The 20,188-nt window shown below is 45.6% G+C and overlaps 3 protein-coding genes across 5 annotated transcripts in view; 1 reads left to right on the top strand and 2 right to left on the bottom strand.

Moving 5' to 3' along the window:
- The window catches only part of TMEM116 (transmembrane protein 116), a 120,267-nt gene that overhangs the window by 88,200 nt on the left and 11,879 nt on the right, over positions 1–20,188 (top strand). The window contains exon 13 of one of the 3 annotated variants that reach the window (XR_011505335.1): positions 15,017–16,501. The exons of the other annotated variants lie outside the window; for them this stretch is intronic. The gene's annotated coding sequence lies outside the window, so the exon portion shown is untranslated. Of the gene's footprint in view, positions 1–15,016; positions 16,502–20,188 lie in introns of those variants that run through there. 3 annotated transcript variants of the gene reach the window in all.
- On the bottom strand, positions 1,712–4,490 carry LOC123288083 (disintegrin and metalloproteinase domain-containing protein 1a-like). Its single transcript, XM_044775854.2, has one exon. It carries the CDS (start codon positions 4,341–4,343, stop codon positions 1,857–1,859), a length of 2,487 nt encoding a protein of 828 aa, XP_044631789.2. The 5' UTR covers positions 4,344–4,490; the 3' UTR covers positions 1,712–1,856.
- LOC106842264 (disintegrin and metalloproteinase domain-containing protein 1a-like) lies at positions 17,117–19,861 on the bottom strand. The gene has a single exon (XM_044775855.2). The coding sequence runs from the start codon at positions 19,712–19,714 to the stop codon at positions 17,267–17,269; it is 2,448 nt and encodes an 815-aa protein (XP_044631790.1). The 5' UTR covers positions 19,715–19,861; the 3' UTR covers positions 17,117–17,266.

Here is a 20,188-nt window from a genome sequence, read left to right as displayed (position 1 = left end):
GACATTCACACATAGTGCAGAATGAACTATCATCACCCATGCTTTACAGGAAACGCTGACTCTTGGACGTGGAGATTTCACACCCTGAGTTACATCTACCTGCTCGTTCCCGCTCACATTAAAACTGGCCCCTTCCTACCATAGTCTCTTTTAATTGAGTTCAACCTTCTTTTGTTGGAGTTTGGGGTTTTATACACTTTTTATGACTTACTTGGCTGTTTATAAATATTTAGCAATATTGCATTTGAGCAGGATTTTGTTGTGCTAGGGAGTAGCAAGAGGCATCCTGCCCAGGGAATGAATCTGGCCCTATATTTTAAGGCTAGCTCTGCTTAAATCATATACTTGGTAAACATTTATTAAGCATCTACAATGTAAGAGGCTCACGGCACTGAATCGGTTGGCAACATGCCTCTCCATGATGTCAGGATGTAACAAGAGAAAAGACATTTTCATCAAGAATGACTACATAATTTGGGGATTCATAATTGAGGTCAGTTAAGGACAGGGCCTTCCCCGTCACTTTTTCTGAAGGAAAAGCCTCATGAGGTAGTTGAGAATGTAGATTGAGTCATACCTGGCGAAGACATGCAGCTTCCATCATTTACTAGCTCTAGAGCAAATTCTCTTTGGTGTGATTCTTCGTGAACAAGATGAAAGTTCCATAGAGTGGTTGGAAGGATTAAATTAAGACAGTGAATGTAATGTGTTTAATACAGTTTGTGGCACAGAATGAATAATGTTAATTGTTATATTTGTTTTGTGCTCTCTTCACAGAGAAGTATCTACCACCTCCAAAGCCCTGTTACCTGTAATTGGAGGGGTTCCTTCTGATGTCAGTCAACAAGTTATTAATTTCATTCAATAAGTTAAAAAGAAAAATAGAAAAGACAAAATTTTAGTTTCATACATGTGCTCAGCACTGTGGTAGGGGGCTCTGTACTGTTATAAAATTAGTATAAATACAGTTTCCTAACTCTAGGTGATGTTCATCAGACATGAGACATCTGAAGGTCTGAAGTTCATCCCAGGAAGATTAGTAAAAAGGAAAGGCTATGAAAGCTGCTCTCGAGGAAGAAATCTTGGGTACAAAGGGAGTATGGCTATAGGAAGGACCTGGAAATACTGGGAAGTAACAAATTTAATATACATACATCATGTTAAACATCTGCCAGATTTGAAAAGGTGGATAACTTCAGCACTGACTTCTTGATCCTGGGGCGATCAGGGACTTCTGCCTTATTAGATATAGTCCCTCAGACAGAGTCCCAGAAGAAAATTGACTCAATAACTACACCACATGGAATCTGAAGAGGTGTCTAATCTGAATAGGGTTCTATTTATTTTTGTATTTAAAAACTCCTCATTTTATGAATGCACATTTATAGGGGAGATTAGAACAATCACATCAACAACTGTCCTCACATAATAGATAGTTGTTACTTGAAATGAAAATCCAAGTGATAGTAATAAATGCAGGTATATATAGTAGTGTATGTAAAACAAGCCAGATGAATGATGTCATGTCCTGAAAAAGTTTCTGGTGACAGGAAAGATTGGCCCAAGACAAGGACATTGATGTCAGAAGACGCATGTAAAGAGTTCAAATTAAATGTGAAAAAGTAAAAAGTAGTAAAATATTTAACATGTTAAATAAATGAAACTTTAATTACTAAAATGAATAATAAAAATGGGAGAATCCCTCCTCCCACATTAGCATATTTTTACAGACTGTATAATCCTAGTCAGAGCCATTGGAGCTGTCGTTTCCCACTTCGCCTTTGCTTCAGTGAGCCTCTCATTCCCTGAGGGATGGAGGTCTTTCATGTATTTGGCTTCTTCCTCCACTACTTGTCTTATGGTTCTGATTCTTCTTCCTCTTCTTCCTCTTCCTCTTCCTCCTCTTCTTCCTCTTCCTCCTCTGAGGGAGCTTCTGAGCCAGCCTCTTTGGGCTCCGCTTCTGGGGGTTTTTCTGCAGCCTCTTCTGGGGGTTTTTCTGCAGCCTCTTCTGCAGGCTTTTCTTCTTCTTTTGCACCTAAGCAACAGTAGATGCCACAAATAATCAACATCAATAATAATATGAGTAAAAGTATAAGGAATATTAAAACCATCATGTCTAACAATAATCCTGCCCCTTTGGGAGGGCTGGTAGTACTTTGACTTTGAGGCTCTTCTGCACTTGGCAAACCAGGAGGACCACTGTCCAAACTACCCCCATTTCCTGGAGTTGTGCAGTTAGGAGGGGCATAGCCAAAATCACAATGGCAGTGCTTTAAATTGTTGCAAATTCCTTTCCCAGCACACATTTCCTCTGGATTGCAGTCATAGTTGAGCACAGTGTCAGGAGAACAGGAATGACCCATGCACACTTTTCCTGAACTACACAAAGTGCCAGCGAACACATCTCCATCATCAGGGATATCAGCAGTACCATTAGTTGCATCCATGCTCCAGCAAAAGTCATCTTCAAAAGGGACCTGTATCAGTGTATGTAGAGGTTTGATTGGTGGTAACTGTCTAATATTTGTACAAATAATTTTCCCACAGTATAAATTATCATCTGCACACTTAACATATTCTGGGTTATTTAAAGTGGGAGGGCCACAATTTCCAAACCGGGTCCCTTTGCGATTGAATAAATTGTAACAGTCTGAGGGGGCAGACTTTGAAGGATGACCAAAAACACGAGCACATTGTTCATCAGGTGTCCGGCACTGACCCTGAACACAATAGTGACTACCGTAACATTTTGTACCATCTTGTTTGTAGCTGTCTGTGGGGCATTCTGCAGAGTTACCATCACAATACTCTGGGAGGTCACAATCGTCAAAGGCAATGCGGCATGTGGATCCGCTTTCTGCAAATAGACACGAACTATTACAGCAGGGTCCAGGACTACACTGGGCATTATCCTTCAGCTTACATCCTGGGTTACAGCAGGGGTGATTGTCACAGGCAGAACCACAGTCACACTGCTCATCCTCCTCCACCACACCATTACCACACTCAGCATCCCTACGCACGCGGCCTTTGTGCTGAGGCTTGTTGAATAGGCAGGCCCCTTTGTGGTCAAGGAGGAACTGGTAGAAGTCGTCAGAGCTGCAGTTGCTGAAGCCACTTTCTTTAGTGATGTTTTCATGCATGAGGCAAAAGTGTGTATCTTTACAAACGCAGGCCGAGTGGTCGTGCTGAATACCCAGGTTGTGCCCAAGCTCATGGACCATGAGCGCTGCAAACAGGAGGACATCTTCATGATGGAAGGATTCAACAGCTGCTGCAAAGCCAGTGGAACAGGCACCATTGAGAAATGCCTGTCCCGTGTCCTCTTGAGGGCGATGTCCAAGAATCATGTGGGCAACATCATGCTTCACACGATGGAAGAGCTTGTCTTGTCTCCAGCTATTGAAATTCCTGAGGGTAACTTGCAAGTCCGCTGGGACCTCTATGAGGTCCCCCTCGGTCCAAATCTCCATTCCAGCCAGCACCACCTCTGTGTTTATTCCCCTAGTGAAGGCGTTGGCCAGGGCAATGACGTCCATTACTCTCTGGACTGTCTCATTGATGTTACTGCCCCACATTTGGAACCGCTGGTTGCTGACCACGACAAACATCTCCACGTACTTGGTGTGTGACCACAAGTAGGACAGCGCCTGTGCACTGCGAGGCTTCCTGCTCCCTTGTTGCTGGCTGGTGGACACCACTTGGCTGTCTTTGGAAGTGACGCTACAGGAGATTCGAGCTTCACGCGCCATGGTGTACAACGCATGTTCAAACTTTTTTGAAGCGCCCACGGGCTCAATGCCGTAGGATTTTCCCTCCTTAATCAGGACGCCCCTGAGGCCTGAACAGGTGTTGACAGAAACAAAAGAACCTGGGACGCCTTCTATGTAGCCTTCATAGTGACAGTCATGCGCGAGGACGGGCATCCCTTGTCCCAGGATGCCATTGTGGTAGCTGAAGACTGGAAAGTTATCCACAAAATAGTCTCTCTTCACCTTCAGGTGAAGCAGCTGCTTCTGGCCCTGCATCAGCAGCATATAGGATGCCTTTTCCACTGGGTCTTCCCTTCCGTTGACTGTCAGACTCTTGGGGATGACTGTTTCGTAGGAAGAGTAATATACTGCTTCCTGGTCACAGTACAATCTTGGTAGGAAAATCAGCGCCAACACCAGCATGATCCCCAGCCTGACCCGTGAAGGTCCTGGCACTAGCGCCAGCCTGAAACCCTTCATCTGGGGAGCCCAAGTCTGAAGCACTCTGCTAGCTTCATACATAACCGCTTGGTTTTTCTGTAGAGAGGACAAGAAGGAGGCAGAGTCTCTCACAGAGGCTGCCACTGACATGGCCCTAGTGATTGGTTGATGATGCAGGGCCTGTGTCCCTCAGCAGCGCCTCTCCCCGACACGCAGACCCTCAGTCACACATATTAGCTCCGGATCTATGCTGGCTGCGTAAAGGGTGGCTGCTGCTTACCTCTGAGGGTTACAGCCCCTGGCTGCGTCCTTTCTAGTCTTTCTGATCTCTCTGTCACCCTTCAGATAGTGGCTTTCTCTGTGACTTCCTGCCACAGCATCAACTTCAGCGGTGCTTGGCTAACGTCCTTTTGACATCATGGAGTGATGTAATCGTGACGAAGGACTACAGACTCTAAAATGCAAGACTGTACCTTGAGAGAGGAAACAAAACCTGCATGCCTTCCTCAACCGCGCCACACGGAACACCCCGCCCCCACCCCTCCTGTCGTCCGTTGCTCGTCTAACTCCAAATGTTCCAGACCAGGGGGCTTGGAGGTCTTTGGTGGGCACACTCCATTGCCCATCTCCCCTCTTCTAAAACTCTTGCTCTGTAACACATGGATGTCACAACTCAGGGTGTCTTACCCCTCAGCGAGGGATTGTAGTGATATGCACATCTCGCAGGCCAGTCCGTTAGATGAGGCAAGTGGGGTGGCTGCGCCTTGCCCCAGGAGAGACCCGAGTGGGCTGATGACCCACGGGGAAAGGGACAATACTCCTACTTTTTAACATCATCGAAATTCAGTTTCTCGCGTTCTGTTTACAGCGCTGTCCGGAAGCGTGTATGGGAGATGCCAACAGAGCAGCCTCCTCTTATGCGTGATTATCATGGGCACATTGGTTGGTATCTCCAGGCCCACACTTTCCTTGGGATGGGCCTGTCATACTGGTATCCTAACATCATGCCTGTTGAAAACTAGGTATCCTGAAAGTGTTAGACTATGACCTCCGTGTGTTCAGTGACCACTTCTGTTTGTTCGTCCTTATACTCCCAGGTCGAGAAGAATGCTTGTCCAAGAGTAGATGAACAAGCATTATTTATTGAATGAATAAGTGACTCCCAGGTCTGGGAGCTCTGATGTCTCATCTGTTGCCTGCTATTTGTTTGTGGTTGCTTCATGCCCACCCTGAACGGCTGAAGGTGTCTTCAGGAAAACCCGCAAAACTTGTGCTGACTAGTGGCACGTTCATGATCTCAAAATGTACCTCTTCCTACATTTCGCTGGTCAGTTCACTCTCCTAATTTCTTCTTGCCTCATTTCACTGAGAAAGATAGAAGCCACCAAAAGAGTCCTACCACATGCAGACACCAAATGAGTTCACCTGTATCTAAATTTTCCTCCTGCTATAGCGGATAAATTGTCCACGCTCCTCCAAGTCAAGGCCAGTCCTTCTACTTGTGCGTGGCGTCTCCTTCCCTTTCAATTTCTCATGGACTTCGCTTTTCTAATTGTCTCTTCTCTCTCTTACTTCTTAAACATCTGTCTGTCCATTGGATCGGATCTTGTTATATGCTGTAATGTCTCACCATTGTAAAACCATCCCACTCAGCCCGCATCACTGTCCAGTCACCGTCCAATTTCTCCTCTCCGTTTCATAATGAAACTCTTTGAAAGAGTGTGTATATATTCGGTTTTAATTTGCATCGCTACTTGATTCTTTTCTGATATTTTTTATTTTGAATCATAGTACAATCACAAAATGTGCATAAAACCTGGATGTATTTTTCAGTAAATTATTAAAAAGAGAGCAGCTAAGCCAGACACAGAAGGACAAATATTTTATGATTTCATTTAGATGAGGTTCCTCGAATAGTCAAGTTCATAGAGACAGAAAGTGGAATAGAGGTCACCAGGGCCTGGGAAAAAGAACAATGGGAGCTTGTTGTTTTGTGGGTACAGAGTTTCGGTTTGGGGTGACGAAAAGGTTCTGGAAATGGATGGTGATGATGATTGCACACCAGTGTGAATGTACTGAATGCCACTGAACTGCACACTTGAAAATGGCTAAGATGGTTAATTTTGTGTTATGTATATTTCACTGAGAGCAAGAGAGAGGGAGAGAGAAACAGCTGCGTAAGTACAACCCTGATGAAGTAATCAACAGTTTTAGCTCCATCGAAGTCACCCATGTGCCACTGCCGGTCAGAAATCCTTGTGCTTCAGAGATCATCCTGATCCTGTCTTCTCTGGTAACTACATTCTCACTTTTCTTTATTGTTTTGTTTCCTAAATGTACATCCCAGAATCACGTAATTTCATACCACTTGTCTTTTAATAACACCTTTATTGAGATAGAATTCACATACCATAATATTCACCCTTTAAAGTGTACAGTTCAGTGGTTCGTAGTATGTTCAGAAAGTTATGCAACCATCCCCACAGTCAGTTTCAGAACGTTTTCCTCACCCCAAAACAAAACTCCTGGATCCATTAGCAGTCACTCCCCATTCTCCCCTCCCCGCAGGGCCTGGCCACCGCGACTCTACTTTCTATCTCAAAGATTGTGTCTGTTCTGGACATTTCATAGCAATGAAATCCTACATGTCGTTGTCCTCTGTGACTGGCTTATTTCACCTACCATGATGTTTTTAAGGGTTAGCCATGTCGTAGCATGTATCAGTACTTCATTTCCTTTTGGCTCAATGATATTCTTTTTGTAAGGATATACGACATTTTAATTTTTGATTGCTCAGGGGAGGAACAGGTTGATTGTTTCCACTTTGGGGCTATTATCAAAAATACTGCTATGGACAGTTGAGTGTGGACATATGTTTTCATTTCTCTTGGGTAGATCCTTAGGAGTGGAATTGCTTGGCCATATGATAACTGTGTGTTTAGCCTCCTGAGGAACTGCCCAGCTGTCTTCCAGAGCAGCTACACAGTTTTACATGCCTGCCAGCAATAGATGAGGATTCCAGTTTCTCCACATCACTGACGTTTGTTGTTGTCTGTCTTTTTGATTATAGCCACCCTAGTGGGTGCGAAGTGGTGTCTCATTGTAGTTTTGATTTGCACTTCCCTAATAGTTGATGACGTAGTACATGTTTTCGTATTCGTCTTGGTCATTTATATCTTCTTTGGAGAAACGTCTGTTCACATCCTTTGCCCTCTTAAAACTGGGTGTCTTTTTCTGGTTGAGTTGTAAGAGTTCCTTATATTTTCTGGGTACTAGTCCCTCTCAGATAGATGATTTGCAAACATTTGCTCTCATTCTGTGGGCTGTCTTTTCACCTTCATGTGTCTCTTAGGGTGGAGAAGTATTTCATTTTTTCCTGCTGATTCTTTTCTTATTGTGTTGAAACACACATAACATAAAATTTACCATCTTAACCATTTCTTTAAAAGATTTTATTTTTTCCTTTTTCTCCCCAAAGCCCCCCTGTACATAGTTGTATATTCTTAGTTGTGGGTGCTTCCAGCCGTGGCATGTGGGAGCCGCCTGAGCATGGCTCGATGAGCGGTGCCGTGTCCGCGCCCAGGATTCGAACCGACGAAACAACTGGGCCACCTAGAGCGCAGCGCGCGAACTTAACCACTCGGCCAGGGGGCCGGCCCCCCATCTTAACCATTTTTAAGTGTACCAATCAGTGGTATTAAATACATTCATAATGTTGTGCTACCATCACCACTATCGATCTCCAGAACTCTCTTCATCTGGTAAAACTGAAACTCTATACTCGTTGAACTATAACTCCCCATTGCCTCCTTCCCCTCGGCCCCCAGCAACCACCATTCTGTTTTCTGTGTCTGTGCTTTTGACCACCCTGAGTGCCTTGTACAAGTGGGACCATACGGTATTGGTCGTTTTGTGGCTGGCTCATTTCACGTGGCATAATGGCTTCAAGGCTCATCCATGTTGTAGCATATTGCAGAAGTTCCTCCCTCTTCAAGGCAGAGTGGTATTCCACTGTGGGTATCCAACCGCATTTTGCTTATCCATTTGTCTGTGGATGGACACTTAGGTTGCTTCCGTGTTTTAGCTATTGTGAACATTGCTGCTGTGAACGCGGATGTACAAATATCTCTTCAAGACCCTCTTTCAGTTCTTTGGGGTCTATACCCAGAAGTGGGATTGCTGGACCAAATGGTAACTCTATTTTTGATTTCTCGAGGAACCGCCATGCTGTATTCCACGGCGGCTGTACCATTGTACCTTCCCACCAACGGTGGGCAAGGGTTCTACTTTTCTCCACATTCTCTCCAACACTTGTTGTTGTCTGGTGTTTTGATGGTAGCCGTCCCAATGGATGTGAGGTGGTACCTCGTTGTAGATTTGATCTGCACTTCCCTAACGATTAGTGGCGTTGAGCGTCTTTTCATGTGCTTATAGGCCATTTGAGTGTCTTCTTTGGAGAAAGGTCTATTTGAGGCCTTTGCCCTTTTTGGAACCAGGTTGTTTGGTTTTTTGTTCTTGAGTTTTAGGAGTTCTCTATGTATTCTGGATATTAGTCCCTGATCAGGTATATCATTTACAAATATTTTCTCCCATTCTGCGGGTTGCCTTTTTACTCTGTTAATAGTGTTTTTTGATGCACAACATGTTTACATTTTCATGAAGTCCATTTTGTCTATTTTTTTCTTTTGTCGCCTCTGCCTTTGGTGTCATATCCGAGAAATCTCTGCCAAATCCAGTGCCGTGAGAATTTTGCCTTATGTTTTCTTCTAAGCGTTTTTATAGCAGGACAAGTCCGACGAGTGGGATTTGCCAGGGAACTGGCAGATGTGTAAATTAGTGACAATTCTAAGGGGATAGGGCTTCTGAGGGAGCTCCGGACTGTTCTGCCCGCTCCACTGGGTGCTAGGCTGCGTGTTTTCACAAACTACTGTAGTTGAGATGATGCGGTCTTTTAAGGCTAGTGGGGACCTGAGGAGAGGGGTGTGGGAACAGGGCAATTAAAGCTTCACGTAGCTCACTGCCCTTACCAAGATTCAGCCGTTTTATTGTTTTTGTTTTTGTTTTTGAATGAACAAACTTCAGATGGCTGTTGTTACCGAACCAAAGTGGGTTCGCTTCCAGTGAGTTAAAATCAGACTCTCCACCAGAAATAGTTGTCACACAAAGTGGAATGTATTTGCAACAAATGGGAGACCATGCCGAATCATTTCCAAAGTCAGGGCTCTCCCGGAACAAAGGGAAGCAGGTGTCCTTTTATTTCGGACGGGGAATGAATATTTAAAAGGGAAGTTCTCTCGTCACAGTAGAGACGCAGAGACCGGTATTAGCTGGCGCAGGCGCAGGCGCAGTCTGAAAACATGCTCTCACGTGCGTCGCATGTTATGCTAATAAGGCCTAGGCTCCTCCTCGGGCACGGATTCTAGTATTAAAATAAGGCAGAGGGCATTTTCGGGTCAACTCCAGGTCACCTGCACAGGCGCTGCCCTTGCAGTGGGGCTCGATCTGGTTCAGGCCGGTTGACGCTGGCGTCTCTTCCCGACAGGGCTCTGAAAATCAACCTTGAGGGAGTGTTAAGCACCTTTTTAAACTTCCTTCGAGCTGCTTAGGGAATGCCGCGGTGACACTGTCACTTTGGTTAATTTCCGTACCTCTACAGAAGTTGATTTTGCCTATTCTTGCCAGTGCTGTAACCACTTTTGTGGTGGAGAGGATTTCGGGGGGGGGGGGGGGAGTGGGGGGGTGGATCTTATTTTGACATTTTGGAGGTGCTTCCCGTTTTACCTCTTAACTTCACGAGAATCCATGTGAATGCACTGTTTGTGTATAGCCTCTTTTGTTCCACATTGCATTCAAGTTTTTGGGTCACTGTAGCTCATTCCTTTTCGTTGCACTACACTTGTGTTTCTCTGCGTGGACCTGTCACAATTTAACATCCGTCGTATGATCTGTGAACACAGGGTGCTTTTCTTTTGGAATACTATGAAGAGAGCTCCTGTGACCATTATTGTCCAGGAACATGATGCAAATAAGCAGAAGTTTCTCAGGTATTTGCCTAAGAGTGCAATAGCTAAGTTATAGGGTACTTGAGACTTCAATTTAGCCAGAAAATAAAAGTACTATTTCCAAGTGGCGTGCCGGTTTACATTTCTAAAAAGTTGATGAGCGTTTCCACTGTTCCACAGGAGTACGTGGAATTTTCAGTCTTATATAGCCAATCTTGTGGGTGGGTATGATGTCTCTTGGTGGCTGTACAGTCTGCGTTTCTCGGAATGCTGATGAGGTTGAACACCTTCACAAATGTTTTTTGACCCATCCTTTACATTTTGACTCCCCTAAAATGAGCTCTCCTCCCCACCCATCTGTCCCAACTGCTCTACTCCGGGATAACAGTGAATGACTCTCCATTGTCAAATCAAACGATTGACGCTCAGTGCTCACCTGTGGACCCATCAGCAACATTTCAAAGATAATCGGTGCGTTCCCATTTGCCTTTTGGAAGGATCACTCTGCCTGCTGGGTGGAAAATAGGCTGCTGGGGAAGCCAGGGTGGAAGCAGGGAGCCCAGTTAAAGACTTCTGCGGTTGTCTAGGAGGGAGCTGATGGTGACTTGGAGTGCATTGGAGAGTTGGGGGTGGTGATAAGAGGTCACATTCTGGATATATGTGGAAGGTAGAGCCAAGGGAATCTGCGGACGGACTGGATTTGGAGTGTAAATCTCTCCTAGAAACACTGTCTTCTCTTGGTTTTCAGGACAACATTCTCTCTTGGTGGTACCCCTACCACACCGGCCAGTCTTTCTCCCACTTCTTTTCTGAATCCTCCTCATCTTATCCACAGCTACACATGGGACGCCCTGGAAGTAAGTCCTCACCCAGTCCTGGGATCTCTTCCTTTCTCTAGCTCTACTCGGAGTGCTCCTGAGGGCAGTGTCACCCAGTCCCGTGGCTTGGAATATCATCTGTACACGGACAACTGTCAGATGTACATCTCTGCTGATTTCTCTCCTGAGTTCCAGACTCAGTCATCTTGCTGCCTAGCTGACATGCCCACTTGGGTGTTTAATGGGCGTCTCTAACTAAAGGTGTCTGAGGCCTGCGCGCGCTCTCTCTCTGTCTCTCTCTGTCTCTGTCTCACTCTGTCTCTCTCTCTCTTTCTCTCATACTCTACGTCTGCTCCATCAGCAGATCCTTTCAGCTCTACCTCACATTATACCCAGACTCCAGCCTCCTCTCACCACCGCCACTTCAGCCACCTTCCTGAAAGCTGCCAACATCACCCACTTGGCAAATCACAAGAGTCTCTAAGGGTCCTCTGCTTCTGCGGTTGCCCAGTGCCCTGCACCTGCCTGTTCCTTGTTGACATGGCAGATGGAGTGATCCTTCAGTGCTTCTCAGTTCCGGCCCCTCCTTTGCTAAAACCCTTCCATGCTTCCCATCTCCACTGACACAAAAACATCGTTCCTTACCAAGTCTTCACGTGACCTGTCTCCAGCCACAGCCCTCGACCACTGCTCTCCGCGATGCTCCCTCTGTCCAGACATGCTGACCTCCTTGCTGTGCTTCAAACATGCCAAGCGAGCTCCTGTCTCAGGACCTTTTCACTTAGAGGTCCCTCTGCTTGGCTTGCCCTTCCCCTGATACCTGCAGTGCTTCTTCCTCACTTTCTCCATGTCCCTCAGATGCCGCCTTATCAGACAGAACTTCTCTGACCACGGCTTAAAATAGCACTCCACCCTCACATCACTCCCGTTCCCCGGGCACTGCTTCATTTTGTTCCATCGCACATATTCCAACCTGGCACATCGTATACTTATCTGTTGACTGATGTCAGGTTTGTAATTTTTTAAACGTTCATGGGATCAGAGACTTTGTCTCATTTACTATCATTTCCACGGTACTAGAACAGTTCTTAGGTAAAGACTCAACCGAGGTGGAATGAATGAACGAATGAGTGAGTGAATAGAGAGGGGTAACCTGTATCGGTCCCTTAGTAAACTCAGACTTCTGTAGAAAGCATCCAGCTTGGACAGCAAGGCCTGGAATGTGGAAGTTGGCCCGCCCTGAGCCACCTGCACATTAAGGATTGAAGATACGGTGGGGAGAGGGAGAAAGCTAGAATGCCTGATTCAGGATCCAGGAAGCAGGATTGCTTTTAATGCCACCGTGGTCTTGGGTGGGGCTCTGAGGAAAAGAATAAAGTCCCTACCAGTCTTACCCCTAACTGGGCCCAAGGCACACATCAACCAAATCTTGCTACTCACCCCAGAGATTTATAATTTACTAGGGGAAATAGAATGTGTTTGCAAATGACTGTATGTCAGGTCAGAATGCCGTGGATATAAAGGAAATTCAGTATTATGACTTGATAATGGATAAATCTTGTCGTTGCTGAACAACGTACAGTGAATAATACAATCTTACATCCATCATCGCATTTTATTTTAGATCTTCTCGGCATTTATTTGAGCGCCCGCTGCACGCCAAGCGCTGCGCTAGGTAGCAGCACACACGTGCCCTAATTTAATCTCTCAGCCACTCTGTGAGAGGCATCCTTTGTGCGATCGTCTTACTAGGGAGGAATCCCAGGCCCGAGGAAGTGAAGTTCCATGTCTAAGACCAGTCAGCCAGAATGTAACACCCGAGACTTAGGGACATGGACTATGAAAGCCCCCTCAATCAGAGAAAAGGTGACTTTCTTCTTTTGAAAAAAGGTGCTCTTTTGCTCAGAAAATTCTTCCCGGTAGGATTCGTCAGGCTAGAAGGACGCAGGACTCAAAGCTTACGCGGCACTCACGCTCTTAGCATCCGAGGAGAAGACAAGAGCTCTCACAGTGCCTATGGGATACGTTCTGAGAAATGTTCCGATAGGCGACTTCGTTGTTGTGTGAACATCACAGAGCGTACTCACGCAATCCTAGATGGCATGGCCTACTACACACCCAGGCTATATGGGACTCATCTTAGGGCACCAGCATCGTATATGCGGTCCGTCATTGACCAAAACGTCGTTTTGCGGCACATGGCTGTGTTTGGATTGGTTATAAAAACAGCTAGTCTGACAGTAAAGATGACTAAAAATCGTATCTGTCCTGGAAAATCCGCGAAAAAGCTCACAGGTTCTGTTTTTAGGTGCATCGTTATATAAAACGTAAATACTTCAATGCAGACTCTCAGTAGTTGGGGGATTTGATTCGATGTACTGATACCATTTTGTTGCAACAGTTTTAGTTTTCCTATGAGGAGATTCCCGCCTGTGAGCTTTCCTTAAATCGTGACACATCAGTTACCTCAAAGTTGGGGTCCGTTCTCATTTTCAAAGAGCAAGGAATTAATTGGTGGGCTTTTCGTTATTTGGCATATTTATTTGCATTTCTTTATTTTTCTAGTGACCTAATGTATCCACGGAACTATAAAGGATGGCTTTGGGTGGATCTGGGGTCAGGGGAGGGCATGAGGGAGAGCCTTTTCTCCTGTTCCCGGGCACTGACACTATGCCTTTTAAATTTCTATTTTCCATGTGAAATTGTCTGCACTAACACCCAGCTCGTGATTATTAGGTGACTGAAAATGCGTTACTGGAAGAAATGCTGTGGTTTCGGAGTTTATTCCCTTTGTCTCTTACAAGGTTTTCTTTCCGTTTCTTCATGAATGCATGGGTACCTCCAGAATTTGAGATTCTGAGAACATGTTCCACGAGTAAACACCTTTCTCACTCTCAAAGCGCCAACTGGAAATTTCACTCAACGACAAGGATGCATATATGCCCCCTCTTCTATAGAAAACAACCACTTGATGGTCTGTTTCAGACTGACTCTCCTGTAAGTTCTTTCCCTGAGTATCCTCAAAGAGAGCCCACGTTTCGTTCAAAAAAGTAGAGAAAGGTCTGCTGGAGCAGTTTGAGGAGCCTCCGCTGGCGCTGTGAGAGTTGGACTAGATAGGGGTAGGGAAGAGTAAGGTCACTCAGCGGGAACAAGACTGATCAAAAGCCCAGAGTGGGAAGTGGCCGCGGTATGGAACGGGGACGGAGGTTCTCCCTCTTAGACGTGCTGATAGGAGGAAATGTTTCTTTTCAAAAGTCACGGGAGACAACGGATGGAAATGGACAGGAGGACCCAATTGTCACAGTCCCTTCATGCCACACCAAGTTTATCTTTCTACTCTAGATCATGGGGGAGCAATGGCAGTTCCTGAACTTGACTGTGGTGACAAAATCAGTGTCTGGGGAATCACAGGAAGGCTGTTGGAGAGCCCAGTCAGATCGATTATAGCAATGAAATACAGGGTGAGGTTGCAAACACTTGGTCACTGACGATTCCACCTCTGTTGTTTTCTTTTTAGGTATTTACAAAAATATTTTCTAACTGTGAGAAGAGTCACTACGTCTTTGTCATTCACAAATTGATCCAACACTTTCGTTATCCTCGTATATTTCATCCCGGCATAATCTCTTTATGTAAGACTTCCATAATTTTATTGAATAACAAAAGTGGTATTGCCTCTTTGTTGCCTATTCTTCAAAAACTTTTAAAGCCTAATGTCCAGAAGCAGGGGAGTATTAATTTTAAAGAGTCAGCATTTTGCAAATATTCTTGGAGGAAGTCTGCTCTTGCTTTTGAGAAAACATTTCAGCGAGCATACTTGCCCCAAGGAAACACCAACATTCTATTCTGAAATTAAGTTTGTAAACACAGAAGTTTAAAAATTTTTGGTAAATTTCCAAAAAGTTTTGCGAACTAATAATGTAAAACTTGAGTGGAGACTTGCACCCCTGTGAGGTTGGTAATGTCACCTGTGTTTAACGTAAATCTCTTCTTTTTCCTGCAGCCGAGCTGCAGAGGAGACAGTGCAATTTGACTCCAAATTATGAGGACAGTCCCCAAAACACTCCTACGTGGACCAGAAAAGATGGCAGGCTAGAGACATCCAAAGAAAGCGAGGACCGATCCGAGTCTCCCAGGGAGGGGCATGACCTCTGGACTCCAGGAGCGCTAATATTGGCAGCATCCAAACGTCCTTAAAGAAGGCCATTAAGTTAGCTAAGCACATTTACCTGGAACTTAAATCGTGATTCCCTTATATTTGGTAAGTTGTTAAGACTACGTGATGCCAATGAGCTTTTATTATAGTCACCATCAGCATGTGCAGTTAGGAAGGCTGCCCCGTCTGTTCTCCACTGAAGTGCTTCTCAGCAGAAATCCTCCACACCTTCTTCAAAAGTCTCTAATGACAAGTTTACGTTTGGAGGCCTTCAGTCACCCACTTTCACCCTCTTTCTCAAAGCTCTCAGTTGACTGCCAACTAACGGTGTGTTTTCGCCATGAATCTTGATCTTCTGGCATGGGACATTCTGAGATTTGGTTACCAGCAAATCTTGTGGCCTGGAAAGTTACATAACTGAAGGCTTGATTTTGGATTTTGCTCTGAAGTTTAGTTTGTGTTCCACCCACAGTAATTAACATAACCCTCTTGAAAGCGGAAACCAGGTCTGTCTTAGCCTCTTTGGTTTGTCCTCTTTTGCTTACATAGGGTGGGCAGTTAGAAGAGGGACTCAGCGAATGTATAGTCAGGGATTCATGCTCAGGAACTTCCCTGAGACTCAGAACACTCCACCTGTAACAACACCGCACCTGAGCAAGGTTTTGGTTGTGCCATGCCTCGGGACAAGCAGGTAGCATCCATAGAAGCTCCCCTCCTACGTTTCAGGTTGGCTCTGGTTAACTCGTTCACTTCGTCAGCATTTACTGAGCACCTACAATGAGCTGGGCCCTCAGAGCTGAATAAGATACAAACCTACTGCTCCATGAGGTCAGGATGTAATGGAGGAAGGGGCAGTTTCATCGATCACGACTACACAGTGTGGCAGGTTCGTGACGGAGGTCAGCCTCCATTTGTAAGACTTTTGTTTCATTTGTCTCTGAGGAACAAGCCATGTTCTGGGCAATTGAGGACATATTGATTGTCTTCCTGGTGACTTTTTTTTTAACTGAAGGAAAAGGTTCATGAGGCAGTGGAGCGTGTAGATTCAGCCATATCTGGGGCGGGATGCAGGTTCCACCCCTTACTAGCTCTAGAGCAAAACTCTTTGGCCTCTGTTTCCTCATGTAGACGATGGCGTCTCATAGGGCAGATGGGAGGATTAAAGTAAGACGATGAATATAGAGTGTTCAGCACAGTGTCTTGCACACAATGGGTAATATTTATTATTATATGTGCTTTGTGCTCTCTTTACAGATAACTAACTACCCTCCAAACCTCTGTTTTTTTGGACTGTCTGTGAACTCTGTATATTAACTTAATAAAGGAAATGAGAAATAAATGTAGTAAAAAAGTAGAAAAACAGAAAAGAAGAAAATCAAATACCTCCAACTGAGCTAAGCACTGGACAGGGTTGCCTCTTGCCTAGGTTGCTCCCCATCCTTCATGCACCCAGACCTAGGGTGATCTGACCACCCTGGATTAGATGTAGCCTCTTCCAGAGAACCCCAGAACCAAAAGAGACCCAATTAATAGGTGACCTAAAGCCTAAAGTGATGCCTTATCTGAAAACAGATAATTATTTACTTTTCAATTTAAAATGTTTTCATTATACTGCACAGGGAAAATGTCAAAAACTAATCATATAAACAACTGTCCTAATATAATGTGTAGTTGTGACTGGGATGAGAAAACCTGGGACAGCAATGTGTATAGGTACAGATAATACTGTGTGTCAAACAATGCAGATATAAGATGGCATTCCCTGAAAAACATATAACTCAAAAATTGGCCCTTCTAAAATAAGACAGTGATAAGAATGCTCCATGAGAAAAGTTTAATTTAAATGGTTTCATGAAATGTGAGAATGGAAAAAACTAGTAAAATATTCTTTTATAAAGGATTTTACATATGTATGTATAATCAATTACTAAAATAAAGAGGAGGAAGATCCCTCCTCCCACATTAGTACTTTTCTACAGAATATGGAGTCCCGATCAGAGCCACTGCAGCCATCAAGGCCCGCTGCACGTTTGCTCCACTGAGACCCCTTCCTACCCAATGTAGCAGATGTTTGAAATATTAGACTTCTTCCTATCACTACTCATTTTCTGCCTCTGGTTCTTCCTCTCTTCTGCTTACTTCCTCTTCTTCTGTAGCTACTTCTTCAGTTTCTTCTAGGGCCTCTTGTGAGCGCTGCGATATCTCTTTTCCAGCCTCAAGACTGGCACCAATAATTAGACCTAAAAACATTGCTAAAAGAAATACGGGGAATATATACACTATCTTGCCAAGGCTTTTCCTTTCATCTTTATTCTCGTTACCTCTGCCAAAATTATCACGATCAACACTATGACTTCTACTTTCATCTTCACTTGGATTGCCATCATCTGATTTACCAGGAGGACCACTGTCCACACTACCCCCATTTCCTGGAGTTTTGCAGTCAGGGGGAGCATAGCCAGGCTCGCAATGGCAGTGCCTTAAATTGTTGCAAACTCCTTTCCCATTACACATTTCTGCTGGTTCACAGTCATAGTTGAGCACAGTATGATCAGTACAGGAGTAATTCACACAGACTTTGTTTGGAGCACAATAAGTGCCAGTGTGCACATCTCCGTCGTCAGGGATATCAGTAGTGTTATATGCGTCTATGCTCCAGCAAAAGTCATCTTTGTGAGTGAACTGGATCACTGTATGTTGAGGTTTGATTGGTGGTAACTGTCTAATATTTGTGCAAATAAGTTTCCCACAAAATATATTATCATCTACACACTTAACATATCTTGGATCAGCTGCAGTAGGCCAGCCACAATTCCCAAACCGGTTTCCTTTGCCATTCATTGAAATATAACAGTCTTCTGGGGCAGACCTTGCAGGATACCCATATATGTCGATGCATTGAGTATCAGGGTTCCTACACCGACCCCCAAGACAGTAGTGAATTAAATCACATGATGTACCATCTTGCTTGTAGCTGTCTGTGGGGCATGCTTCAGAGTTACCATCACAATACTCTGGGAGGTCACACTCTCCCGAAGGAGGGCGGCACATGAATCCTACATTGCTCAATCGGCAATTCAAACAGCAGAGTCCATCGCTACACTCTGCACCCTCCTTCAGCTTACATGCTGGGTCACAGCAGGGGTGATCGTCACAGGCAGAACCACAGTCACACTGCTCATCCTCCTCCACCACACCATTACCACACTCAGCATCCCTACGCACGCGGCCTTTGTGCTGAGGCTTGTTGAATAGGCAGGCCCCTTTGTGGTCAAGGAGGAACTGGTAGAAGTCGTCAGAGCTGCAGTTGCTGAAGCCACTTTCTTTAGTGATGTTTTCATGCATGAGGCAAAAGTGTGTATCTTTACAAACGCAGGCCGAGTGGTCGTGCTGAATACCCAGGTTGTGCCCAAGCTCATGGACCATGAGCGCTGCAAACAGGAGGACATCTTCATGATGGAAGGATTCAACAGCTGCTGCAAAGCCAGTGGAACAGGCACCATTGAGAAATGCCTGTCCCGTGTCCTCTTGAGGGCGATGTCCAAGAATCATGTGGGCAACATCATGCTTCACACGATGGAAGAGCTTGTCTTGTCTCCAGCTATTGAAATTCCTGAGGGTAACTTGCAAGTCCGCTGGGACCTCTATGAGGTCCCCCTCGGTCCAAATCTCCATTCCAGCCAGCACCACCTCTGTGTTTATTCCCCTAGTGAAGGCGTTGGCCAGGGCAATGACGTCCATTACTCTCTGGACTGTCTCATTGATGTTACTGCCCCACATTTGGAACCGCTGGTTGCTGACCACGACAAACATCTCCACGTACTTGGTGTGTGACCACAAGTAGGACAGCGCCTGTGCACTGCGAGGCTTCCTGCTCCCTTGTTGCTGGCTGGTGGACACCACTTGGCTGTCTTTGGAAGTGACGCTACAGGAGATTCGAGCTTCACGCGCCATGGTGTACAACGCATGTTCAAACTTTTTTGAAGCGCCCACGGGCTCAATGCCGTAGGATTTTCCCTCCTTAATCAGGACGCCCCTGAGGCCTGAACAGGTGTTGACAGAAACAAAAGAACCTGGGACGCCTTCTATGTAGCCTTCATAGTGACAGTCATGCGCGAGGACGGGCATCCCTTGTCCCAGGATGCCATTGTGGTAGCTGAAGACTGGAAAGTTATCCACAAAATAGTCTCTCTTCACCTTCAGGTGAAGCAGCTGCTTCTGGCCCTGCATCAGCAGCATATAGGATGCCTTTTCCACTGGGTCTTCCCTTCCGTTGACTGTCAGACTCTTGGGGATGACTGTTTCGTAGGAAGAGTAATATACTGCTTCCTGGTCACAGTACAATCTTGGTAGGAAAATCAGCGCCAACACCAGCATGATCCCCAGCCTGACCCGTGAAGGTCCTGGCACTAGCGCCAGCCTGAAACCCTTCATCTGGGGAGCCCAAGTCTGAAGCACTCTGCTAGCTTCATACATAACCGCTTGGTTTTTCTGTAGAGAGGACAAGAAGGAGGCAGAGTCTCTCACAGAGGCTGCCACTGACATGGCCCTAGTGATTGGTTGATGATGCAGGGCCTGTGTCCCTCAGCAGCGCCTCTCCCCGACACGCAGACCCTCAGTCACACATATTAGCTCCGGATCTATGCTGGCTGCGTAAAGGGTGGCTGCTGCTTACCTCTGAGGGTTACAGCCCCTGGCTGCGTCCTTTCTAGTCTTTCTGATCTCTCTGTCACCCTTCAGATAGTGGCTTTCTCTGTGACTTCCTGCCACAGCATCAACTTCAGCGGTGCTTGGCTAACGTCCTTTTGACATCATGGAGTGATGTAATCGTGACGAAGGACTACAGACTCTAAAATGCAAGACTGTACCTTGAGAGAGGAAACAAAACCTGCATGCCTTCCTCAACCGCGCCACACGGAACACCCCGCCCCCACCCCTCCTGTCGTCCGTTGCTCGTCTAACTCCAAATGTTCCAGACCAGGGGGCTTGGAGGTCTTTGGTGGGCACACTCCATTGCCC

This window comes from Equus asinus, chromosome 8, assembly GCF_041296235.1.
Source record: "Equus asinus isolate D_3611 breed Donkey chromosome 8, EquAss-T2T_v2, whole genome shotgun sequence".
In the NCBI taxonomy this organism is placed as follows: domain Eukaryota; kingdom Metazoa; phylum Chordata; class Mammalia; order Perissodactyla; family Equidae; genus Equus; species Equus asinus.
Note: the sequence above shows the minus strand (reverse complement) of the source record. Positions and strands in the feature narration are given on the sequence as shown.

What these genes read in the sequence shown, in the direction of transcription:
- LOC123288083 (XM_044775854.2), bottom strand. Translation starts at nt 4,343, where the DNA reads ATGTCAGTGGCAGCCTCTGTGAGAGACTCTGCCTCCTTCTTGTCCTCT.
- LOC106842264 (XM_044775855.2), bottom strand. Translation starts at nt 19,714, where the DNA reads ATGTCAGTGGCAGCCTCTGTGAGAGACTCTGCCTCCTTCTTGTCCTCT.